The sequence below is a fragment of the Ammospiza nelsoni genome, chromosome Z (genome assembly GCF_027579445.1).
Source record: "Ammospiza nelsoni isolate bAmmNel1 chromosome Z, bAmmNel1.pri, whole genome shotgun sequence".
In the NCBI taxonomy this organism is placed as follows: Eukaryota; Metazoa; Chordata; class Aves; order Passeriformes; family Passerellidae; genus Ammospiza; species Ammospiza nelsoni.
This window is the reverse complement of record NC_080669.1, coordinates 85,182,724-85,209,462: the sequence shown is the minus strand read 5'-3', so window position 1 is coordinate 85,209,462 and position 26,739 is coordinate 85,182,724. Positions and strand designations below refer to the sequence as shown.

Sequence of the window (26,739 nt, the reverse complement as noted above, 5' to 3'; positions counted from 1 at the left end):
TGCACTGGTGATGTGGGGTCACCCCCAGATTACACACCTGAGAGCTCAGACAGTGGGGTGACACCAGATATCCTTGGCATGAAACAGCAAGACATGAATTATCTCAGCCAGATCAGCTAAAGAAAGAAAAAAAAAAAATCACTTTGTACCTCTCAAAATTATTTCTCTAGAAATTCATTAGCATGGACTAAACCCCTTGTGATGAGGGTGGTGTCTGAAGGAGGAGGTCAGCATTAAACTACGGGAAGTCTGTAATTTTTCAGGCAATCTTTTCACTTGGTTTGCAGAAAAAGATACTTGGAGATGTGTAAATTCTGGGAAATGTATTCCAGTGTACAATGGCATTGCTCACATTTAACAGGGAGAAAGAAAAATGTTTCCTAATCCTTTTAGAAATGTAAAATTTCCAGGTTTAAAAATTCCGGATCAAAGCAAGTGCTTCTGGTGATGCTTGCAGCAGAACAATAGACCAGAACAGAAGAGAAACTCTATTTTCTTTATTCAGGTAAGAACCTCATTAAAAATCAATAGGCCTAATTTATCCCTGATAACATTCTGTTGAAGTCTGTACATTTACCCTGGGGATTAATTTAGCCTAATGGGTCTTCATGCGCAAACAACACAGGCAAGGCTTGATTCTTGGAAGTTACAGCATAGAAAATGCTACTGCAGGACTTGATGCTATCACTGGAGAAGACACAGAGGGCTGAGGAGTCTAATAGGCTCAAAGCCCTTGAATGATGTCCAAATACAGCCTGTGGTGAATAAATGTTTCGGGGCCACTCATATATCAGCGTGAATCAACTTTTTAATGGATGCTGCTAACCATAAAATGACAGAACTGAGATTAATTTATACACTTCAAAGGAAAAAAATAAATTAGAAAAAAAAAAAAAAAAAAGAAAAAAAAAAGAGATGTGTGATCTTCCATCCCTTGTGGACATGGGCAAAAGTGAGTCATGCTGACCTGCCATGATCCTTGGAAGGAGATATTTCTCTCTAGACCTAGAAAATGAGCATTTGCTTTGTAAGGCTCTCCTCTCGTAAAAAAAAAATAAAAAAAATAAGTGAACACTAAAGAGCCTGGTTTCACTGAGAATACGTGACAGTGAATTAGTGGCCCTCAGGTGTCGGTATACAGACCAGCGAATTAAATTAAGCTCTTTGCTGCTGTTCTAATGTAGCAGAACTAATGCAGTCACGGCTCAGCACTGCAGCTCCTCGAATGTGGGCACTGCTGCTGCCACGGGGAGGGGAACCTGCTCTCCATCCCTGGGGAGGGCGGCTGGAGTCAGCCAGCAGCCCCAGGAGCTGTGACATAACGTCTGAAGGCACGGGCACCAGGGGCACCAGGCAGCAGAGGCAGCTCCAGTTCCAGCCCTAACACCATTAGAGAGGAAATCGGGGCCAGTGGCTTTTAAGAACAGTCGGAGGGACCATCAGGCTGGGAGACTGGGAAAAAAAAAAAAAAAAAAAAACACTCAAAATCCCAACAGGGCTGCAGTAACCCTTTCACTTCCTCAGGGAGAAAAAGGCATTGCTTGGAGAGTCTGAAAAAATCCTTATCCATATGGCTGCAGCTGCCTTGGTGGTGATCTAAGGAGGGTTTGTCTTGAGAACATTGCATGAACCCTTTAAAACTGCTGGTGACAGAAGAAAGGGAAGGGAAGGGAAGGGAAGGGAAGGGAAGGGAAGGGAAGGGAAGGGAAGGGAAGGGAAGGGAAGGGAAGGGAAGGGAAGGGAAGGGAAGGGAAGGGAAGGGAAGGGAAGGGAAGGGAAGGGAAGGGAAGGGAAGGGAAGGGAAGGGAAGGGAAGGGAAGGGAAGGGAAGGGAAGGGAAGGGAAGGGAAGGGAAGGGAAGGGAAGGGAAGGGAAGGGAAGGGAAGGGAAGGGAAGGGAAGGGAAGGGAAGGGAAGGGAAGGTCTATTTCTCAAGATTATATTCCCACGTATTTTGTGCTTCCCTGACTGTATCTTTCAATTTCCTGCTCCTGCCCCTCCCATCACCCTTGTTGCACAGTAGCAAGCTGGGCAAATATTAACTACGATAGGAAATGATTAATGAATTATCAATCGCAATCAAATTGCATAATGCAAAGAGCTGGACAGCAAGGAAAAATACTGGCTGCTGTGTTAATGTTATTATATTGGAGAGAAGGTGGAGGCAGACAGTAAGTTAAGAGGCTGCTACATCTGCTGCAAATCCTGAAACTTAACTTATACTCTGGCTATGCCAGGTAACTCCGTGGTAAGTTGAGCGTAGCTACTCATGCAAAACCCTGTGTTTGATTTGCATGTAGCAGTCATTAAGACAGTGCATTAAAAAAATCCCATTTTTGCCTACGCAAATGAAGGGCAGAAGCGTGTATGGCAACTTCTCGTGCACAGCTGGGCTGTAACAGCACGTGCCTGGAGAAGGGCAGGGCTCCTTGGCCAGGCTTGATCCCCTTTCATCAGCAGTATTCCCAGCTGGTTAATGAACAAACACTCTGAAAGCTCCTCATGAGGTAGACAAGATATTTTCCCTGAGAATAGCCAAAGCCTCACAATATCAAGAGCTGCCCTAACAAGTTCCTCCAAGGGTAAACTGAAACTAAGAGGTGATAAGGTCGATATTTTCCAATGGTGTTGCTTAAAATATCCAGCAAAGTCAATAATAATGAAGACAACCACTAATTTGGATTACCACATTGAGGTGTAACTACCTGACATGAAACTTTCATGTTTGAAAACACGGGCCCTGAACCATTTACTTGTGGTTAAATAGTGGTTAAGGAGCACACCTGTGCTGGTTTTAGGGCCTGACCACTAAAAACAAGGCATGGAAAAGGCTGGAAAAGCAGTGTGAGCACAAGAACTTGCCCATCTAACTCCCCGAGAGAGAGAGCTGTTCCCTGGAAAAGGGCTGGGTTCTGTGTCAAAGTTATTCAGAGAAGCATGGAAACTCCTCTGTGGTCCAGGTGCTCCCATCTGGCTCTGGAAAAGAGAAGTTTTCCCTTCTCACTGCCTCTGGAAGCACGAGAGCCAGCAGCTCAGCGCTGACTTCTTTCACATTTGGACATGGATGACATTGAGTGGCGTATCTTTAACAGCTCTTGCTTTTCTAGTTAAGCATTAATGTTTAACGAGATCAGCCTGCAGTTGCTCGTTAGTGTGCAGTGCTCCAGCTAATTAATACATCACTGGGAGAGCCAGCCTGGGAGAGAGAGAGCAAGTGCATTCCTGAGGCATTTCTCAGTCTTTAGAAAAGAAGGGGGAAAAAAAACAAAAAAAGAGGAAAGTTTGGGCAAAGGGCTCTTCAGAGAGGAGGAATAAAAGGAACTGAGCCCTCCCAAAGCTTGTGCAGCAATGCTGAGCTGACTTTCTGTGAAGAGGATGTCTCTCACCCCGGCCACCATGCTCCTGATAAAAGATGAGCATGTAGCCCACAAGAAGCAGCGCTGGCGAGGCAGCTCGAGTGTCAGAAAAACACATCAGCCCTGACAGCCACACACATTTTCCAAGCAAGAAGAAATAAACAAACCATCTTCTCGTCCCCCTGCATCCCTGCTAGCTTCTCTTGCCAGCTCACCTCCCGCAACGGGGGTCACAGGGAGATCAGGAAATTCTTGTCAGCACCTGGCTTGAGGCTGCTCCACTGCGCTTGGTAGGGCTGATGCCTGCTAAGCAGGCAGGGGCTTTTAATTATTTTATATTTTTAGAAATCATATGAACTGCTGCTAATGCTCACAAATGCAACGGGTTTCCCATCAAATTTCAATTTATTGCATCCACAGTCCCCTTGCCTGCGCCAGGCGATGATTTGTCAGCCTCGCTGCTGAAGATAACATCTTTAAAGTGCAACTCCAGTACTTTCTACTATTTCAGAATCCTGCAGGAAAATTGAAAGACCCTTTTGTGCTTACCTCAATTCAAATGTCAGCACAATTTTCAAACCAGAGAAGTACATTTGGAGCTACTGGATGAAAAAAAAATTTAGAAATCTGAGGTCAGTCTTACTTCAAATAGCATGTTAGAGACTTGTGTTCAGGGTTTTTTTATAGCTATTTTAGAATGTAAGAATGGAAAATGTAATTTTCTCTTTCTGTAGGAAAAGACAGCTACATGGTGCAAGCCCTCTATTTGTATGTAATATGAGAGATCAGGTGGGGTCATCAGAACCACTGAGCAGAAAGTTTAGTTTTTAAACATTTGGTCTTGGGAGTGTTGGAAGGAAGCAGAGAAATGGGTCAATGTGTGTATTGCAGACATAGGAAGACGACCCAGCTTTTCAAAGGAATGTGTCTTACACTGGCTGACATGGAAGAAAGGGTTATTTGGTACTGAATCATACATGATTTAGGATTAAAAATCATAACTATATGTGAGCCACTACAACAAGCAGCATTATAACTGGAGTTGCTAATACTGCTAAAATCAGAGTGTTTGAGAATTGTGGATGAGGCTCCTTAAAATCTGAATTAAAATCAGGCAAATTAGATTCTATTTATGTGCCTTCTGAGTTTCTTTATAATTTAAGCCCTCACCACTCACTGATACTGATGTAGAAAAAATAAAATTTAAAGAAAAATTGGGGGGAGAAAAATACAAACCGCTGCACACCTCATAGAATAACATTCTTAAAAATCACATGAATTGGCCATGGAGGTCCCAAATAAAAACTCAGCCCATGCAAACCCATTGTTCTAATTGTTCTTCCAACTCTGGATCCAGCTGAGCGCTAAGTGGAGAACACATGTAGGAAGTTAATATTCAAATGCTGATGCTTGGGAAAACTGAAATGAACAGGGAAACTTCAGAACTTTGGCAGAGCAAGAATGGAAAGATTTTCACTGCTACATATTAAATGTGGAAAGCAAATGGAAACTATGTTCCATCACCTTTTTCATTACTGGTTAAATGTTGGTGGATACAAAAGGAAAATTTGCTACTAACATTGGAGATGAAGAAAAGGAGGGAAGTGAGAGAGGAAGAGAGGTCCACATCTTCAATAGGGGACAGCTGGGAACAAAGTTAAATGGATTCTCCAGTAAAAGAGATCATCTTCACAGCATCCTTTCCACAGCAGTAAGTAAACCAGGTGAAGGAAAATTCTAACACTCATTGGACAACTACATTATTCAAGAGAAAAAATTAAGTTCACTCACTTTTAGTCTTAAATCTCATAGACAAAATCACTTATGTACATAGATATGTTAATGCAAGCTTTGTTTTCAATAGCTATAAGGCCTGAGTTGTTGGAATAACTGGAATCTCTTATCATGATTGCTAATGGATTTCTCCTGGCACCAGTCTCTGAGATTAGGAAGTTCCTCTACTGCCTCTTATCAGATGAGGAACTCAGAGCCAAGCTCCAGGATTACTCAGCAAGGCTGGAGAGAAATAGAGTTCAAAATGATTTTCAATGGGACAGCAAAGGCCAAATTCAAGGAGGAAACAATTTGGCTCATCATCTTGGGTAGATAAGGAAAAGTGAAAATGAGTACGGAACAAATAACCTCATTATTGTTACAGAAAAACAGAAAGGGCCCCTGTTCAACTGAGATGCCACTGTACACAGTTTGGAGAAATACAGGTCAAGAGACTTGGAGGAACTGAAAAATAGAAATAGTAATTTTGAGAAAATTACTATTTACTTGTAATGCCCAGCAAATACATGTAACTTCTGCAACACCCAGATGGTGTTTACACAGGATTGGAATCAGAGACAACACCACTGCTGCCATCAAATCCTGACTAATGGCCATATTCAGACACTGATGATTTCTGGAATTGCTGTACCTATCCATGGAGCCAGTGACTTTCTCTTCTGGCAATTGGTTGATAAACAATCAACACTAACAGTATGAGTACTGAACAAAGCACAAGAACTTTCATGTATGCCTAAAAACCAACAAATAAACAAAGAAAAAACCCAAATAACCAGCAGCACAAATTGATAACTTTTCCACAAAATTCTTCCACAACAATGCTTCATCATCACTTGACATCATTGCAATATGTCCAAGGGGAAACCTAAACACACCCCTAGAACGACATCGCTATGACCTGTGATTGTGTCTACCAACAGTGCAGCACACAAAGTCTTCAAGTCCTCTGATGTCCTAAAATTGAAACTCTCTTGCTGCCTCCCCTACTAATTTGGGTTTTCCCCATGATATTGCTGTTGCTGGAATGATCATAGAATGATTGAGATTGGGCATTACTTTCTGCTCATGCTGACACAGCCCACTGTGCAGAGGGAGTCACAGAATCATTTAGGTTGGAAAAGATCTCTAAGATCACTGAGCCCACTGTTAATCCAGCACTGACAAGGCCACCACTAACCCATGTCCTCAAGTGCCACATCTACATAGCTTTTAAATCCCTCCAGGAGCTGGCCAGCCTATGTGGGCAGGGCAAAGATTTCAGTGAGAAATTTTTTTCTAATATCTGACCTAAACCTCTCTTGTTGCATTTGAGGACATTTTTTTTGCCCTTGTTTTCTGGGAGAAGAACCCAATCCCCACCTGACTACCTCCTTTCAGGTCAAGAGCAATAAGCAATGAGCAATCCTGATCCTTCTTTTCTCCAGGATAAGGACAGCTGGGCTGCTACTGCTTCTCAGGGAGACTTTGTGCTAGGCAGGAGTGGAGGCAGCACCCTGGGTAGTGCCCAGCATGTGGGACCACTTCATCTCACAGCTTATCCTCACTTTTAAGGACTGGTGTGCAACAGCACACCTGGAACGAGATTTTTAAAGATGAAAAAGTAGGAATCCTCTTCCCAAATGATAAAAGCCAGCAGGGTTTCAGCAGTGCACTGAAAATCCCCCTCCTCTGAAATGAGCTCGGTGGGAGTCTGACGTGCAGTAGGGGAGGCTTCAGCTCAAACACAGCCCAAACAATCAAGTGAGGGACTTATCATAGGAACTGACAGGCAACCTCAGCCATAACAGAGATCATCAGCTCCATCTAAACACTTTCTTTGAAATATATCTGCAATGGAATAAAAACAGGATGGCAAATGATTCAAGACTAAATACTCCGACATATCCTGCAATACCCTTTGCGCTCTCTTTTTGACTCCAGGAAAAGCCAGGAAGCTGAGTAGCAGCCCCATTTCCGTTCCCTTTTCACCTCCCCTCAAGAAGAGTGACTTTTAACCTTATTATTTATATTAGCCTTGCATCTGCAATTAGGCACTGCACAAACACGCGATCTGAGGGAAGTACCTGCCCCGAGGAGCCACAGATGGGCAGAGGCAGGGGAAGTTTGATAACCCCTCTCACTCCATGACACAGAGACAGCCAGTTGTGCTGGCCAGACCAGGCTGGGTGTCACTGAGCCCCTCCTGCAGTGACACAGAGCAGACACGCGTCCCTGCCCTCAAGATGCAACAAGAGAGGTTTAGGTCAGATATTAGAAAAAAATTCTTCACTGAAATCTTTGCCCTGCCCACACAGGCTGGCCAGCTCCTGGAGGGATTTAAAAGCTATGTAGATGTGGCACTTGAGGACATGGGTTAGTGGTGGCCTTGTCAGTGCTGGATTAACAGTGGGCTCAGTGATCTTAGAGATCTTTTCCAACCTAAATGATTCTGTGACTCCCTCTGCACAGTGGGCTGTGTCAGCACGAGCAGAAAGTAATGCCCAATCTTAATCATTCTATGATCATTCCAGCAACAGCAATATCATGGGGAAAACCCAAATTAGTAGGGGAGGCAGCAAGAGAGTTGCAATTTTAGGACATCAGAGGACTTGAAGACTTTGTGTGCTGCACTGTTGGTAGACACAATCACAGGTCATAGCGATGTTGTTCTAGGGGTGTGTTTAGGTTTCCCCTTGGACATATTGCAATGATGTCAAGTGATGATGAAGCATTGTGGAAGAATTTTGTGGAAAAGTTATCCATTTGTGTTGCTGGTTTTTTGGGGTTTTTTTCTTTGTTTATTTGTTGGTTTTTAGGCATACATGAAAGTTCTTGTGCTTTGTTCAGTACTCATACTGTTAGTGTTGATTGTTTATCAACCAATTGCCAGAAGAGAAAGTCACTGGCTCCATGGATAGGTACAGCATATTCCAGGAGAGGGAGGTCAGGCACGGAGTCCCTTTCTTTCTGCGGGGCTGGATGCAATTAGCCCGAGTCCTTAGAGCTGCCTTCGTGCCTTTGTTACAGCTGCCTTGGTGCCTTTGTTAGCCGCATCACTCCTCCCATGAATCCCATTCTGTCCATGATGCACTCCCTCTGCTCCATAGGGTTTCACCAAGGCCAACTGCTCAATGGGGACTCTGGAAAATGAAGACCAAATACAACTTGAGCAGCAGCTCTAAGATTTTTTTTTTTTTACCCTCAATTCCAGCCCTTTTTATCTTTCCTCCAATTCCTCCCTTTGTAGGCATCCATCCTGGGGGCCCACAGGCTGAGAACCTTTCATCCCTTTGCAGCTAGAAAGCAGAGAGATGTTTATTTTCTTCCTCTATTCTCCGACTTAATGAAAGCTTTTAAACCCAAATGGCTGGAGATTCACACCTCTTCCAGAGTATATCTGAATTCACTAAAAGCTCTTGGGTTTCCTGTCATCCTGTGAACATAAACAAAGTGCACAAACAGCCACACCTCCCCCTGGAAACTGAAAAAACCAGAGAGAGCTAAAACCAACATGGAAGACCTTTGGCTAAGAGGTTGAGTAACAAACACACACACGTGTACACACACACACACACACACACACTCCAAACCCCCCTCTACCTCGTTGGAGACTCAGTCCCTGCACTGGAATGTGTAATACAAGCACAACAGCTGCCTATAGCACTAATCTAAGGAAAAGGTCAAGGAAAGGTATGTACGCAGCATTCGGTTTGAAATACGCTATAAGGAGAATGTGGTGAGGGTTTGTTTTTTTTTTTTTTCTTTTCTAATGCCTTTAGCATACTTCTCCACGGCCTTTCTACATGAATGGAACCAAGAGAATCAACTAGGGTTCTCTCTGGTATTAAAGATCACACTCTGAATTGGGCCATTTTTGAGTTCTTTTCAAGGAGGAGAGAAGGTACAACCTGCTCTGGGCAGAGAGTTGCTTAAATATTATTAAGCAATGGAATGCAATTGCAGTTTCTGCATGGGAAAGATAGTGGTGGTCTTGAATGAGGAGCAGATGAAATTTTTTTATGTTTTGAAGTTGAAAGAAACTTGCTAATGGATTTAAGTGACAAGGGAAAAAATAGAAATTTTAAAATTACATTCAAGGAAAAAAAATCTAGATTGGTGCTGTACATGGATAGCCTGCTCTATGGACACTGCCTCACTCTGAATTCTTCTCTTCTCAAAAAAGAGAAGAATTCTCTACAGGACAAAACCCTCTACCAATAAGATTAGAATGTAGCTTTTCTCTTCTTTAATTTCTTTAAGAATGTGAAAGGAAAATAGTAATCTTTGTAACTCATGTATTGATAGCAAAATGTTTAACATTGCAACCCTAAGAAGAAAAGAGTAAATTCACAGGAATTACTCAGAGACTTGGCCTAAAAAGGATTCTTTCTCCACCCCTACTATTATTATTTTTTTGGTGGTAGATTATTTTTCTAATAGGATTAACATTACCCTCTTGGCTTCTGTGCAAGTGGGCGAGTTCACCTTGCCATAAGCTGTTTTAGTGTGAACAGAGAAAAGAGAATTCTCAAATCCTTGAAGTATTTTTTTAAGAAGTCTCCTGATGGCCTATTCTTCCTACAAAAAGAGACATATTCATTCATTCATTCACATTGACTTATGATGGAAAGATTCTCAGTAAAGCCTGTCTCAGATCCTACCAGTGAAACTTCAAGGAAAAGGTCTTGCAAGAACTTGATGGACTACAAAGCTTTTGCCATGCTATAGATAAAGAAAGGTACATAGTCGAGGCCCAACACTGCTAAAAACTGCTCAGATGGGTTTGCTAAACCTCCCTCTTCATTCCTTCTGCTTGCAAACCTGTCCCACTTATTTTCACTCCTTTCCTTTTGTTGGGGTGGTGCCTTTACATAATCAGAGAAAAAGTCTCCATTTGGTGTTGGGACAAACACAGAGGATTCCTTCAGGATGAAAGGTAAGAAAAGCAACCTATTCCATCAAGCTAAAGAGCAGTCCTTGCAGAGCAGGCAGGCCATTTGCATGCCATTTGGGTTCACTAGGAGGGAGGCCTTCCTTTTTCTTCCATTCCTGCCTCCGCGTCCATGGGTGAACATGGGGCTGAAGAGGAGAGTCTACATTACACTCCAAATGCATTAAGGATCCCAGCACATTGCTATAGGCCATCAGAATAAACCTGGCAGTGCTTTGAAGTCTGTAAACTGATTCCTAGATAACTGCTCAGAGTTTCTCCCCTCCCCATGCCCCAAACAGCTTTTCATTTGATGTTCTGGCACAGAGCTAATCTGAGAAAGGATCAGAAACTCGAAGCTATTGACAGTAGTGACAGGAGTGTCTCAGTGTGACAGCTGATTGAGCCCCTCTCACATTTCACTGACAAACTCAATTGCTCCAGTAAATCGAGTGAAAGTCAATACAGGCATCTCCTCCTCGAGCCCTGGGTACATCCCCCCTCCCTGAGCCTTCCTGGGGGCCCCTTGCTGCTGCCAGCACTTGTTGGACCCATCTGAGAGCTCATCCCTGCGTGGAGACAGGGACCTGCAACTCAGGTTTGGGGTTCTGAGGGCAGCAATGCAGTGCTTACCTTACTGATATAAAGCCTGGTTTGTCTTACTTCTCCCCCTTCACCCATTTCCCTTTTTTTTTTTCCTGTTGTTTTTTAATAGAGATCTCCTGGAAAATCAAGTTTCATCCTACATCCTCAACCCAGACAGCCAGGCAATGCTGGAGGTGCAGGAGAGCGTTGTCTGCACATCCAGCCCTCCCCAAGCAATGCCCATATGGCAGTGCACATTGGGGTTAAAAACAGGAAATGCAGGTCTGTCTCTGCTGCCTTTTTCTGCTGTAAATCAGCAATAAAAGCCAGCTGCGAGGAGTAAAATCTTATAAAGGTAGAGGAGGTGGGTGAAGAGGCTCAAGCCTCTTGCAGATGGCAACCTCGTGTTAGTCCTAAGTAACCAGGCAATTATATCAGTGACTTAACAGGCTTTTTCCACACTTTAATTGTGAAGCAGGGGTGTCTGTGGCCCAGAGCAAGCAAACCACAAAGCAGACTTAGCAACACGCATGGGGAACCTGAATTTTCACAGAATAAGGCACAGGGAGACGGGGTACATGGTGAAGAACATACGCAGGCTACTGTTTGCAAATGGAAATCAAATAGGCTGACATTACCAATAATGAAGTGTGAGGCTGGCGTGGTTTCTCTCTCAGATTTCAGCATGGTTTATTTTTATAGAGGCAGCTTCCTCGTGCAAAGTGCTGGCAAACAGGCTGCTGGCAGGGGAGAGGGGCAGCAGGACAGACAAGGCTTCTCGGGGAGGACTCAGGACATTCCCCACCTGCTGGGATGGAGCACTGAGCAGCAGAGATGGAGCTCCCAGAGGAAAAATGTGACATTTCTCAGACACTAATGGCCTAGATACTGATCTTGGTTGGTGAGAGGAGCAAGGGAAGATGAAGGAGCAGAAGGTGGAGAAAGTAAAATGGTGCTGAGCAGGTAGCAGGTGCTGAAAGGGTAAGGGTTAAACATGACAAGCTCAAAGGTAGAGCTGGGCAAACAAAATTAGAGGCTCTTTGTAGCATGAAGTCATATGGACAAGTCACCAAAGGCACCCCTAACTAAATATGCTCCCCTGTCCCCAGGTTATTAGAGCACATCAAGCTTTGCCTCTATTTACCCTATCCAACAAACAGCTGAGGACACAAAAGCTACGCTGTCCCGCCTGCCTTAAAAAGAAATCAGCCTGAACATGACCACACCTCCATCCCAGAGCCGTGCTCTGATGCCAGGATCAACACACAGATGGTCCAGCCTGCCCTGCTCCCACCACTGCATCCTGCAGCCAGAGCATCCTGCAGGCTTCCCTGCCTCCTGGCCCCGCAGGGACACATGTTCTCCCCACCAAGTGACCTCATCTGGACTGGATTGAGCCTCCCAAGTCAAAATAAATACAGCACATAGGAACTGGCAGTGATTTTCAAAGGTTTAAGTTGGGTCCTTCTCAATTTTCACTCAGCACTTTATACATTTTTTTTTTTAATGCTATGAAATTGGGGGCATTTTATATTCCCCGCTCCAATGCATATTTTATAAACCTGCCTCTTATGCAATAATATTTTGGTTCCAAAGTTAACTGGTTAAAACACATATTAATAGATTTGGCATGGAAAAAAAAAAAAAAAAAGAGAAAGAAGAAAAAAAGGCAGGTGAAAGAAATGCTGGGGGAAAAAAAATAGCAGTGGTGTTTGGAATGGCTCTGGAGCCAAGACAGCAAACCTGGTCTTTTTAATGGGACCACCCAAGTAAGAAAGACCTTAAGCTCTTACTCACGTGAGTTATGTTCATTGCAGTGTAATTCAAAGTCCAGAGGGGAGTTAGAAAAAGTAGTGGTGGGGTTTATTAAGGGCTTAGCAGATGAGACAAAGTGCTGGGCTCCCACCAAAGGCCATTCCCAAATTTGCCAGCAGAATGTAATGTGATCTCAAGCCTGGTTCACCAAACACAGGGGCAGGAAGAGTGTGCTGCTGGAAGAACCTGCCACTGACTGCCTGCACTTTGCATAAGTCAACCGTGGTCCAGCAGCTTCTCCTGAATATACGTGTTGGGATTTTTCCAGAGGTAACATCACCTCCTCTAAACACATTTCTGAGATCCAAAACAAAGAAAATCCCAGCAAACCCCAGCAGCCCTTCTGAAGGCCTCTACACAGAACAGCATTTGAGGTTGTGGTATTTTGTCCAAACAACAACCTATACAGGAATCTTAATTATTCAAAAATAATTACTTAATTCGACACCAAACCTTTATGAATTGTTCAGTTGGGTTGGCTGAGTCAGAGCTAAGGTTCATTTCCAGGTCATAATTAAAAACATTACCAGTGAGGGAAATGTTTATGGTGTTATAAGTGCCAAGATAAGAGAAACTAAGAAGTAATAAAGGAAAGAGAAGTTTAGAGAGCCACTTTAAAAAGAGAAGTGGATGGAGATAGAACAGAGCTCCCAGCAATGGCAAAGCTGGGTTCCTAGATTACTTGCTCCTATTGCTTTCTCCAGCCCTGCTGAAACACTCCCATCAGCAAAATCCTGTCATTAGATTTAGTGATGGCATCTCCAAGGGCAGAGCAACAGCCATATGCAGGACTGGCTGTATCAGTGTCCCTGGGATTACACTGTTTGTACCCTTGCCTCCAGGAAAGAGGATGATTGATGTACAATAGTAGAGGAAGGAGGAGGGAGACTACTGGGAGGGGCAGAAGATGGCAAAAAAAAAAAAAAATCTGGTGCCCAACATGAAACATTTAAGCCCTAAACTTCTGGGGGGATATGATCCTACCCTGCAGTGTTGCTATTTTTTTGCCACAGAATTAAAAAGAAGGACTTTTCCTGGTGTCACTGCAGGCCACAGAGGATAAATCCAAATGACAGGGCTTAAGTTATGAATATGGGGAATTAGAGATGAGAAGCAAAGCAGTTTATAATGACTCTGCCTTTTGCTCTTTGGATCGCAGGCTTCAGTATTGATTTTGAAATGCCCTGTCTTCATCCTAACAGCTTCTTGAAAATGCAGCTTGAGAGTTTCTTCACCTTGCAGCCTCTTCAGCATGATTTGATAATGATAAAAAGCGAACACAAAAGCTTTTGCATCAGGTATTATGATATTCATTCATTCCCTTGTTTTCTAAGCACAACCACTGATCTGCTGAGAGGGTGTTGAGAGAGAGATTTCAATTAACTTCTTTATGAGGATAGCCAGTGTTCAACTCAGAGCCTTTATTCCCAACAGTGACAGTGCAGGGTGCCTTGACAACAGCTCATTCAGTCAGTGACCCAAAGTTCAGCCACAGGAGTGCCCTGCAAAAGTCCTGCAACAGCTCCAACCTTGCTGCACCAGGTAACACAAAGTTTGTGGAAAGTGGTTACCACCTCCACGTCATCTTGTTCACAAAGACACTCAGCCAGCCTCAGGATACTCACACAAGTCTTGCCCCACAACACTACAGACACCACAGGTACCAATATCCTTTTGTTTTCCCCTGAACAACACATGACATGGTAAAAGATGGAGCAGCTCAGAGAGTACTGAAGAACACATAGGGTTGGCAAAGTTAATTTTATCATCTATTCTGACCCCAGATTTGAGGTGAGGCAAACACATTTCCCACTCAGTTGCAAAACATTTTGAGCTCTTTTTAAAGTGCTTAACCTCTCCTACCAAAGTAGCCAAGATGGGCATCTTTGGTGGGACAAAACACCGGGCTGCATCCCTCATAGCTTTTTCTTGTTTGCTCTCAGTGTTGTGCAGGTGGAGTCTAACTGGTTCCAAAAAGGGAGTGAAATAACTACTCTGTCAAATAATTCACCTCCTTGGAGAGATAAGGCTGAGAAGGAAAACTGAGGTGAAATAACTTGGCTGAGTTTGCACAGGAGATCAGTGCTGGAGAATGAGAGTCAATTTCCTGGCCTCCCACTCCAATACTCAGCTGCTAGATTGATCCTGCTGTCTTCCAAAAATGAACTTCACTACTCAAGGACAGACAGCGAGGTTTCCTGTGGATTTTCACTTTCCTCTCTGTGTTTTTCCTCAACAAAAGAAAAGCCATTAATATTCAATCATTCCTGCATGTAAGATGCAGTTGCTAAAATGGTTTTGCACTTAACAGCCTCCAGTTGTAGACTAAATTGATGACACTTAAAACATGCCCAGGAGCCATAGCAGAATGATCCTATTACAGCAGTGCCTTAGTAATGTTGTGTTAGTTAAGGTTATGTTGGCTGGTTCTGAGGGTTTATAACCCAGCTGTGAATATATTCTCCAGGCTGGGACCAGTTGCCAAGGGGATTTATTCCTGCAGCGAATCATATGGCTTTTTGGGTTGGGTTTTTTTTTTCTTTTCCAGCTACTTTAGATCACAATTTTGTCTGTTTCTTTTTAAGATACAACATAAAAAGGAAAAGAATAAAACATCCCTCTGTCATGAGGCTAGTAGGAGCTGTACTATATTGCAAGCTAGAGTTAACCTACCTCAGGCAATCTCTACCCCATGCCAATATCCAAGTACTCCCCAGCCTTTAACATGAAGGATATCAGTGCTGCTTTCACTGCTTTCTTTATAAGAGAGCTGAGGTTTTCCAGGAATTAAATCACCATTGGTTGTGTGGGAAACCTCAGTGACAGACTGAGCATCTCTGAAGGGTGAGCCATCTCCATAGGCACTGAACCTCCTCTTTTTCCACCTGCTTTAAACACTTTCAAACTACAGCTTGAATGATTTCTCCCCTGCACGAGGGATCTTTTTTTTCTTCTACAAAGAAAATTTTGGTTACAGTTCTATTTGACAGAGCTTTCCGAGTGGTTTCCAGGAGGTAATGTTTTAAAAACTGATTTGGCCTATAAAGGGAGACTTAAAACCCAAGGCACACACATATCTACTGTCACTTACCAAGCCAGATTCGTGTGCAAGAACAAGAAAACCATGAAGTGGGATATAGTAGGGAGCAAAAGGACATAAGGAACAAAGGCCTATTTGGATGGAGCAATGCAAAATGTTCCTCTCACCATGGTCAACCCAACAGCAGAACAAGCTCCCCAAGAGCTGGAGCTGATGGAAAATTTAAATGAATACATTTTCCATCCATAACCAGTGTCAGAACCAAATATTTGCTGAATGCAGAGCAAACATATTGGGTACAATTCCAGACAGACGACCTGCTGAAGTACAGGACCTGAATTTCATCGTCTTGACATTGGCTCTGGTAGGATGTCAGTGAAAGGAGGGTGCAACCTGCCACCATTCTGCTGGGCTTGCATTTTGCACCCAAGCTGCCTGACACAGGCGTGAAGAGCTCCACAAAGCTTCCAGCACCACACTCCAACCAACAAGGCAGGTCCTGCTCTCCATCTGCCACCCTCCACAAAGCCCTTGCACCTCCCTGGCAGCTCTCAGCAGCTCTGAGAGGGCTGCTCAGTTTGCACCAGCCTCAGAGGGGATGGCATCTGGGTTCACGTGGCATCTGCCATCTGAAAGGCGGCTGACTGGGGCTGACCCTGCCCTGGTGTCTTCACATGCTAAGGGGAAATGGTAACAGGGCAGAGGGGGAAAGGCAGCAGAGGTGGGGCTGCTCAGCCTGGAGAAGGGAAAGTTGTGTGGAGACCTCATAGCAACATTCCAGTATGTGAGGGGCGCCCAGAGGGAGGCTGGACAGGGGGTCTTCTGCAGTGATAGGACAAGGAGTAAGGGGTACAAATTGTAAAACAAGAAATTTAGATATCAGGAAGAAATTTTTTGCTGTAAGACACTGGCACAGATTGCCCAGGGATATTCTTTGGATGCCCCAACCCTGGCAGTTCTCAAAGCCAGTTTGGATAAGACCTTGAGCAGCCTGGTCTGGTGGGACGTGACCCTGCCCATGGCAGGGAGGGGTTGGGAGTAGATGGTCTCTAAGATCCATTCCAACCCCTTAACATTCTGTGATTCTGCGATTCCATGAGAAGCAGCCAGAATATCAGAGGATAATGAGGAAAATGATGCTTCTTATATAATTATCAAATGGACAAGTCCAAATCTTCACCCAGGCCTTTTCCTCATCCATCTGAGTGTTCTTCCTACCTTGGCTGAATCTCCTGACAGAAGGTAAGCTGCTAAGGCAAAGAGTATGGGATAACTCTTTCCCTCTCCATCCATGCAGAGAGATCAGTGAAAACAACAAAATAGTTATTAATTCTCCCTGGGATTTTGAAGCCTAAGTTACACAACACAGCATTTTCTTCAGCTGCTTTAGCTCTCATTTAACATGGTGTTTGCCTTTGAGGAGTACAAATGACCCTTTCAAATTCAGCATTTGAGGCCAGGGATGACAATTGGTAACAATAATATTTTTCATGTTAGCAACACTTTTCATTCAGAGGGCTCTCAAATTGATTTTAGAAATAGTACGGCTTCCCTTCATCCAGCACCAAAATGAACCTACCTCCAAGGTGGAACAAAGGACCCATCAATGTAAGATGGCAGTACACAGCAATTTAGGGCAGGAAGTCCAGAATTACATGTCCCACTGAACGCAAAGGGTCAAGTAAAGTTGGCTGAAAGCATATCCTGAATAAGAGGCTGGACAAAACATCATCACCAGCTCCAGCTCAGGAGGGAAAGTGCAATGGGATCATCACTCACTAGAGAAGGTCAGAGCCCCAGTCTTTACGTCTTGAACTGGGGCAGGGCACTGTGTTAATGCTCACATTCAGAAGTGCCTCAAAAGGAAAAGAAAAAAGGCAATTTGCTGACTGCACTTCTGAAGCCTTTGCTGCAACAAAGAGAAAGGGCACTATGAGTTTTTGGTCTCCCTTTTCCGGTAGAAAGGAAAGGTTCTATTGAACTTCAGTCTACACTGTGCTGCACTTTACAGGAAGCCCAACCCACTCTGAAATTAATATGAACAGTAAGAGGAGACCATAAGGCAGAAAACTCTTGAAGTGAGTACAAGACTATTCATGAAATGAGCGAGAAAAGGAAATAGGTGATTATGAAAGGTCATTAGAAATGTCAGCTTACAAATGGCATTGTGTGAAGGGAGGTGTAACCCACTGCAAGACAAACCTACCACAGTTGAACTTGCAAAGGACATCCATAACTTCAATCTCTTTTGTTCAGAGGTTTACATTTAGGAAATTTCTTTCATAGTACTATCACTCCAAGACTTACATAAATACAAAGAATGGGGACTAATCCATCCAGCTTCCATTCCCAACAGATGAATGAAACTAAAAACCTTTCCCAGCCACCAGGAATTCAGATGCCCAGCAGCAGATCCAGCAATTACCTGGACACAGCTGCTGGATGAAATTGGAAGTTCCTGAGAAAAGGCATCTGGGGCATCTGTTGTTGAAACACCTCCTGTCCCTAGCCAGATCCCACAGAGAGGATTCCAGCTTTTATAAAACATTTCCAAGATTAAATTTTCTGCAGCATTTAGGTTCACCAAGTGAAACTTCTTTCTCCTTAGAGCACCAGCAGCAGCAAGTGAATGGATAAGTGAGGGTGATCCATCTGGCTAAATACAAACCTGAATCACGGGAGGGTGAAACACTCTGTCGTGGCAGGAAGAACAAGATGCACAAGCATTACATGAGTATTTTGAACACTAAAAATTTAGTTGGTTAGATAAGCGTAATGACAGAAGTATAAGGGTTGCTTTTAATAGGCACCAGATCCAAAAGGGATGTGTTTATCAGTGGTGCTATATATAACACTTCTATGAGTTCTCAGTAACTGGAACACTTTCCTACAGTTCCAAGTTCTTTGTATGATCTTCTACCCTGCTTTATTATACCAGCAAAATACTTTTAAGAGCCCTTTACTGCCCAGATACCATAGACATTTAACAGTCTCTCTTTAAATTTTACTTCTTGTTTTAGGTCTTTATAACCTGTGCAGAATCCAATGATTTTTTTCAAGCAGAGATTCAAACTCTGCCATAAATGTGGGCACAGGAGATGGTGGACAGCATACACTCACTCCTACAACTCTCTTCTCCTGCTTCATTCCACCCGTGTAATTCCAAGTTAGCCAATGCTTTCACTTATTTTTATTACTCTTATTTCTTTTAGCTGAGAGAAACATTAACTGAGGGGGTGTGATCCAGATTTGCTCAGATGAAGTACAGGAGCCTTTGCACTCCTTTATTTCATGCCTTGGTGCATTTCTTGCCAACAAGTGGGAGAAATGCCAGGGAGAGCCAGCAAGGCTAAGGCAGATTCTCCAAAATTTGGTCTCAGTCCTCTGCTATGCCCTCGGCAGATATAGCAGAGCTGGCTGCCAAAGGAACTTAGCCCTGACACAATTCAGCCCAGGACAGTTAGCTATTTAAAGAGGAGGGTTTATTTTGCACACTTTTCACCCTCCTCCCCTACAACCTCCTACCCTGTTTTTTTCAGATGGGAAATTATCAGTTAGCCCTGAACATGTAAAATTTCACAGCAGCTTACCAGACAATTTGTATTGGGCCCTTCATCTTTGTGGCTACTTTTATTCTTCTATAAATTCCTTCAGCCATTAAACACTGTTATTCCCACAACAATTTTGGCAAAGATCAAAATAACGTGTCAGGTTTGCTCCAATTTTCTACTGCTACCAGACAGGTAATGAAGAGCTAGATGGAGACAAAAGATGTTTTCCTTTCCTTTTCTGTCCTAAAGGATTTTGCCCTGGAATTCCAGACAGCCAGTGAAAACATTTTAAAAAGTAATTAAGGTGGACTTAGTGGGGTGAGAAGGTTGTGGAGATTGGTTTCAGTCCAGAACTTAAGTCATTGTGCTTTTGCTGAAACAATGACAACATCAATGGATAGCACAGCCTTACCTTTTTAAAAAGAACCTGAAAGTGCTAGGGAAATAATTACGAATTAAGCTACTACCAGAATAATTATGAATTAAATTACTGTTTACTCTCAGCAGACCTCTGGTGACTGAAAGCTCTGTTCTGACATATATATATATGTATATATATAATTCTGCAAACCCCAGTCCAGTGACTTGGAGAGAGATGTTTGACTTCTCACAACTGTTTTGCACAAGATGAACATCACCACATGCCTCACCTCAACAGTGTAGCGTTTTCTTCAAAGAATCCAGAAATCCTTAGAAAGAGTTCTTGGTTTAGGCTCTGCTTGGTGCCACTCAAGTCCCAGGGAGCTAAACTCTTGGTTAGTCTCACCAGCTGTAGAATCCTGCTGCAACCAGGATCTTAAAATCCTATCCTTGCAAGGACTGCACATGCACTAGATTATACTGAAATCTACTTCGGTTTGAAAAGAAAAACAAATTAGCAGACAAACAGAAAAAGTCCAAGAGAGAGATTATTTAATCCCTAACACTGAGTTCAACCTTTGGAAAGAGTCAGAATCTCGTGAGGGTTCAGGGGAAAGGAGGACACTCGGATGAGGCCGAAGCAGCCCACAGGGGAAGCTGCCTATTTCATTTCTGGAACATGGGCCATGTGCATCTATTTTTAGCTTTGAACTGAGCTCCTCTGCCTCCTGCCAGAAGTCCTGAGCCCTGTGCTGGTGCAACGAAAGCAGTGGCTCAGCCATTCTCTAATAGCTTTTACTTCTTAATAAAGAGCAGCACTTAGGCAAAGGATGAGGTTACTGTCGGAGGGGTCATGATTAATAATGATTAATCTGATCCTTGCCAACATGAACTGGATCCACCATTCACTAAATAATTACTCTGCAGCATGGATACCATTTCCAGAGGAGGCACATGTTTGTCATATTAAAACCAGGACCAAACACAGGGAAGGAAAAGGGGATCTGACTTGTCAGTAACACTTGATCTCACAGGAACCACCAGAAAAGTTAAGCAAAGAGGGGGGAAAAAAAGGAAAAAAACCCTACAACAGCAACTGCAAATCAAAGTATAAAAGCAGTTAAACACTGAGGAGTCACCCACCTTTTGGGAGAAGCAATGGAAAGCAAATAAAACTAAACCCTCAGAAGGGAAAGCTGCACGTGCTGAGGACATGGTGCCTCTGCTACTTCTGGCTCTTAACCTTATGCATAACTCTAATATGCACATTATTTGCCCACCCACACATTTCCCTCCTGTTCTTAAATTACATTTTTGTTTTCCTCAGAAAGCACACAAATGAAATTGCTCCCTGGGAAGCATCTTTCCTTCTTTATGCTAGTATGCTACTTGGCACAAGGAAATCCTACTCCAGGACTGTCATTCTTAAACAACAATGCATCTCAAATAATAAGGAACATTATAACTTTATAGCATTATGGGGAAGCATAAGCTAATGGGAATCTAATAAGCACTCCAAAGGGCATATATGAGCCTTACAATTACAGCAGGATGCTTGTGGTGCACAGACTTGGTTCTGGGCCTCAGAGCATGGATAAATTTCACTCCCACAAAGCACACAAACAACAAGCAATGCTGCCAAAGGCAGACAAGGATATGGGAGTTTTGCTTGCAAGAGGTGACCTTATCTGGGGACACCTTTCCATCATCTTGCTTCACTGACCCAAAGCTTCCTCGAGACCATCCAAGGGGGATGCTACTCTAGCTCTTCAGTGCACTCAGCTCTATTCCCTTTGAGGTTTTCAAAGCTTTGGTGGGATTTATACTGCACTGTTTACCCTACCACGTCATCATGCAGGGTTTGATTTGGACTGGGAGGCCACAGCACAGACCACGAGTCCCTATCCTGGGCTGGGGCAAATCCAACAGGTTCCTTGTGCCTGTTGTGAAACCCCAGCCCCGTTTAAGCCCATTTGGACTTCTGCCCTTGACAGGCCCAGGTTTTACACGCTGGTGACTTGCAACATGGAAAATACCATGCAGATAGTTGGTGTCCTTGCCAAACTCAGGGAAGCAGGGCGCAGGTCAAGAAGTGCCATTGCTTTTAGAGGCATCCTGGAGAATCACAGAATCACAGAATGTTCTGAGTTGAATCAAGATCATCAAGTGCAACACTTAGCCCTGCAGAGACCCCCAGCAATCCCACCCTGTGCATCCCTGGCAGCGCTGTCCAAAGGCTCCTGGAGCTCTGGCAGCCTCGGGGCTGTGCCCATCCCTGGGGAGCCTGGGCAGTGCCAGCACCCTCTGGGGGAGAGCCTTTCCCTGAGATCCAACCTAAACCTCCTCTGATTCAGCTTCATGCTGTTTTCTCAACTCCTGTCTGCTCACAAGAGTGAAGAGATCAGTGTCTGCCCCTCCTCTTCCCCTCACAAAGAAGTTTTACCTACAACGAGGTCTCCCCTAAGTCTCCTCTTCTCCAGGCTGGAGTAAGAAGTGTTGGTAAATTAAATCGTTGGCAATGAGGTTATGATTTGGTTAAGCTGGGGCAGTGTATTTAGGATTTTTTTGCCGGTTTCCAAATTCACTTGAAGTAATGAAAGAAAAGTCAGCTCTTTGCTAAACATCACCTCTCACAAAAATTTCAGCTGAAAAGTAGTTGGTGACTTTAAAACCAAGCCTTTAAATAGCTAATGGTATAAAAACCACATACGTATTTATGCATACATTCATGCAAATGAAAACTAAGTTGCATTTTCACATAACTTTACAGAGGCACCAGAGTGAAACACAAAGCAATGTAGGGGAAAAAAAATAAAAAGGTCCCAACAACAATAACAATAATGAAGGTAAATCTTTAAAATCTGAGACAAGGTGCAGGAAGCAGGGGTAGAGCTCTACAAACAAAACTAAATCCAGAGCACTGTTTTTCCCCTTCACAAAGTGAAACAAGCTGCTCCTAAAAAAATGCTTCCTTGGTTTTCTGGCAATTAGTGTCCTGGAGGATTATCCTACAATCATCAGCAAGTGTTTGCCTTTCCCAGCCCATGTCACCATAGAAGTCTGTGTTTATCTACAAGGCCCAGGGGATAATTTATAAGCTGAGTGAGGTCCTGCATTCACAGACAAATGTTCCACACTGCCACCCACCCTCCTGTACTAGTTTCCTCCCCATCTACCTCCTATCCCCTGAAATATAGACAGGACCCTGCCAGGAGCATGAAGAACGAGCTTTGCAGCCTCTGAAGCGAGCACTTGCCCAACAGTTTATGTTGATACAGCAAATAAAGAGGTACTGATATGGTCAACACATCATCAGGCATCAAAAATTAGATTTCAGGAAGTAACTGAATGCAAAAAATATTTTATCACTGTTCCAGAAACCATCAAAGAGAATGGGATATTTTTTTCCCCTCTGAAAACTGTTGCCTACACTCTAATTAAAATATTGCCATTTGTGAGTTTGAGGTCTACTACACAGGGTTTGCTAGAGATAGTGCTTTGTAAAACCTCTCTGCAATCAAAATCTTCCAACTTTATTTCTAATCAATGCTACCAGTGCTTTAATGGTTTTCTGGTCCCCCTTAAAGTAATTCAACCCAAGTACATCAAAATACAAAAGACTAAGATTAGTTAGAGTGTTTACTTCTAAATTAATTTTCCCCTGATGTGTTAGAACCTCAAAATGAGAATATTAAGCTTGCATTTGAAAGAATGGGAAGCTAGTCTTTTAAAGAAAAGTGATATGAATCCTTGTCTTGATGGTAAACTGATGATACAGTTCATGACAATTAATTTGTTAATTTGAAAAATCTACTAAAAGCACGAAAGCAAAACAAAGGAAATCAATGAAAGACTTAATTCTAAAAAGAATTTGTAAGTGTGACCAACAGTCCTCATAACAGGGAATACTGCAGAACAGGTATATTGATGGATGGATAGGTTTATAGATAAGATAGATCTGTTCTCAAATCTCAAACATTTACAAGACAAGGCTTTGAGACACTATTGTTAATTAAAGTTGATGAACATGCCTGTTGAAGGTGAAAAACACTTTTCTTCCTGAGAATTCACCTCTTTTCCTTTCAGGAAACTATCAGGAGTTTCTGGAACTTCATGGACACAGTTTGAATCTGCCCCAGGTCTAAACCCAGTCACAGGCTGTCCTCAAGATACATTAGAGAGCAAAGTTCCTTGATAATTGAGAACTTGCTTCACTCTGCCACATTTAACATTGGGTGACCTGATTTTATAAAATGTTTATGCTCAAATTTTGTTTCATCTTTGGAAAAAATGATCTCCAGATTCAAACTCATCTTTAGCTACGAAGACAGGAGGCCATAAGGACTAAAAGAAGATTGTCAGGGATGAACTTGGCTAGTCTGAATGAGTGCCAAGTGGTAGGGGGAAGGAAGAGACCACCAGCTGGCTGTTATTCCAAGCACAGTCCATCTCACTTGCAATTACTGAACCCTACCAGTGATCCCACCAATGTCAATTTGACCAATTTTAGAATAAGGGGCCATTCATTCCAAGTAATGAATATTGAAACCCAGCCATCAGTTTGTGAACAAATGTCATGAGGAACCCCAATAAAGAATGTCCTTGTAATGGTGTCACTTCAGAACAAAAGCATGCAATGAGCTACCACCCATCCAGGCAGCTACAGTAGGAGACCAAAGGTTGCATGCATTTAGCCAGCAAGGAAAAGCAATATTCTTTAAGAGAGGCATTGCCTGGAGTGGATTCTTATAAAGAAACAGAATTCATGAATAAATAAACCAGATGGGAATAAGCCAGACTAGGGAATTAACATCTCCTAGTGCAATGAATCCCCAACCTTGCTTGAGGGTTTTTCTACAAGTAACAAACACAAAAACATTAATGTTGTACCATTGTCAATCATGCCAAGGATTCTGTTTGTGTCCAGGAATTCTGATATGCAACAACACAGATCAAATCCACCAGGCGTTAAGACATTCTCAGATTTCACCAGTTAAGGTACATATTGACTGACCTGATCTGAGTCTTTCACTTGAGAATTTTTCCCTTTTCTGCAACCACAACTCATAAGCAGTTTTGAATCTCCAATGACTTTTCCCTATAAGAGATAAGGAAGGAAAAACATCAGCACACTCTGAACCACTGAAGACCAAGAGGCTTGTATTTGTGATCAGGAGCAGGGGAAGAAAGGGCAGCCTGTGGACCCTTCTTGTGCTGCTGGGAAGTTCACTTTCACTGAGGGAGAACTGCCAATCTGCCAAGAAGACTTCCCCAAAGGATAATATCCCAACATTAGGGAAGTCATACAGAGGCAGAAGGAAGGCAAGGTGTGTGGAAAACGACAGCGGTAAAGCAAAGCTGAAAAGAAATAAATTTTATTTTAACCCATGGTTCTCATACACTTGCATGAACAGGAACATGTCTAGCATACTCACCCCAATACCAAACAGCAGTGACTTGAGGAAAAGCTCATACACTACTACTTCTGTTCACCTTTACCAAATTAATGCCTACTTGCTTCTAATGTGCCCAGATTTGGTGAAATAAAGTCCTCAGGAGAGATTTGCTCCCAGTAGAACAATGGGTCCACATCACCCCTGGTAAACCCATGCCAGGAATCCAAGAGCACACTCTCACCTGACACTGCTGGTGCAACTCTGCAATGTCTGTGACATAGACACATAGAATGTTTGTCTTGGAAGGGACCTGAGAGATCACCTTGTTCCAACCCCTGCCATGGGCAGGGACATATTCCCCTTGACCAGGTTGCTCCAAACTCTGTCTAATCTGTCTAATCTGGTCTTGGATACTTCCAGGGATTGATGCTCAAACCAACAGAGATTTGCAAAGAAACAGAGTCCTCTCACTGTCCTTTTACCTGTAACCAACAGTCTGGGAGAGAAGCTGACCTTTATTTTTGTAGAAAACCCATCAGACTGACTGAATATGATCCAAGCAGCAAGGTTCCTCATGTTAACAGGGTTCTTTTCTGGGGATTATTTGTCACTTTGGTTCTTCACCAAAGTATTTTTGTTGCTTATCAAACCTGGACATCTTGATAAATCACCTTGGCAGAAAGGAGCTGAGATTCCAGATGTCAAAATGCTGCTTGAATTTAAACGGCATGGAGTCAAGAAGAGCCAGTGAAGTCCCCACAAATGTATCACAATTACTTGTTTTTCGTTAGGCGTGCACACAAAGACATTGCCTACTTCCAGACTTTTGCTGTCCACAGCTGAAAAATAAACACTCTTGGCATCTGCTGGGGAACAGAGGGAGAATCTGCTCGTGCGCAGCCATGAACAGTCACGAGATTTCAGCTGGATTAATTTATATAGAAAAGAAGATCCCAACACAGTCAGTGAGTTTAGCCAAGTGGAAGCACTCTGCCCTTAATGATGAGGAAGGGAAAGGGCACAATTAAAAGGAATTGCCGCCATTGCTCAATGTCAGGGCACAGCAGAGAGATGACCCTTGGTGGCAGGAATTAAAAACTGGCAGATAAACTTTTGGTCACCTTGGGAGAGTCTGCAACCTGCCAGGTGTGGAGAGGTCTCTTACTTGGTGAGCTCAGCATCTCACAAATCTCAGCAAGGTCACATAATGTGCAGAAAATATCTTTTTCTCTCTTTCCAAAACAGAAGCTGGGAAAAAACTACGACACTGAAAAGGTTGTACTGATACCTAATCTGATAACTACCCAAAATTCCTCATGTTTGGGCTGCTGATTACAAACTGGCAGACTCCGAGGTTTTCAGGGGACTGCTTCCAACTGGCCTCCTCTGCCTGTGACTCCCATCTGTCAAAGGTGTTTCACTCTTGCCCCATTACTACAATCCTTCAACAACTGGTCTGTAATCTATTAAAGTATTTTTTTTCCTCAGAAAGAAGTGCTTAAACTGTAAATTAAAGCAAGTGTATTAAAATGCTGTGTTAGAGACAGGAAACTGAGAGGGGAGAGACCCCTTTGTCCAACCACAGAGTATCTTCTAGATACCCCTCAGCATATGAGACAAGTTGGAACTATAAAAAGAACTGGGAAAGACTCACACATGTCCCAAAAGGCCACTGGATGCTTTGGGGTGGCTATAGAATAAACATACACTTGTGGTAAGGAAACTATATCCTCATATGTCTCATTGGTGCTCAGCTTGTCCCACCGTCCACTGCAAAGTTGTGATGTCAAATAAAATAATCAACCCTTCTTTAACCACAAGCCAGGGGAAAAACATTCCCACTTTTATACCCTTCCATGGGTCTAATGCCACCTGAGCTCATGGCAAACCATGGCCATGTTCTCCTGTCCAAACAGAAGTATCACCAGTTTTATT

General features: G+C 43.2%; 1 protein-coding gene across 2 annotated transcripts in view; it reads right to left on the bottom strand.

Moving 5' to 3' along the window:
- SETBP1 (SET binding protein 1) overlaps window positions 1-26,739 on the bottom strand; it is a 267,221-nt gene that overhangs the window by 191,902 nt on the left and 48,580 nt on the right. The window contains exon 3 of one of the 2 annotated variants that reach the window (XM_059491756.1): window positions 24,423-24,506. The exons of the other annotated variant lie outside the window; for it this stretch is intronic. Coding sequence (XP_059347739.1) covers window positions 24,423-24,506 — 84 coding nt within the window. The remainder of the gene's footprint in view (window positions 1-24,422; window positions 24,507-26,739) is intronic. 2 annotated transcript variants of the gene reach the window in all.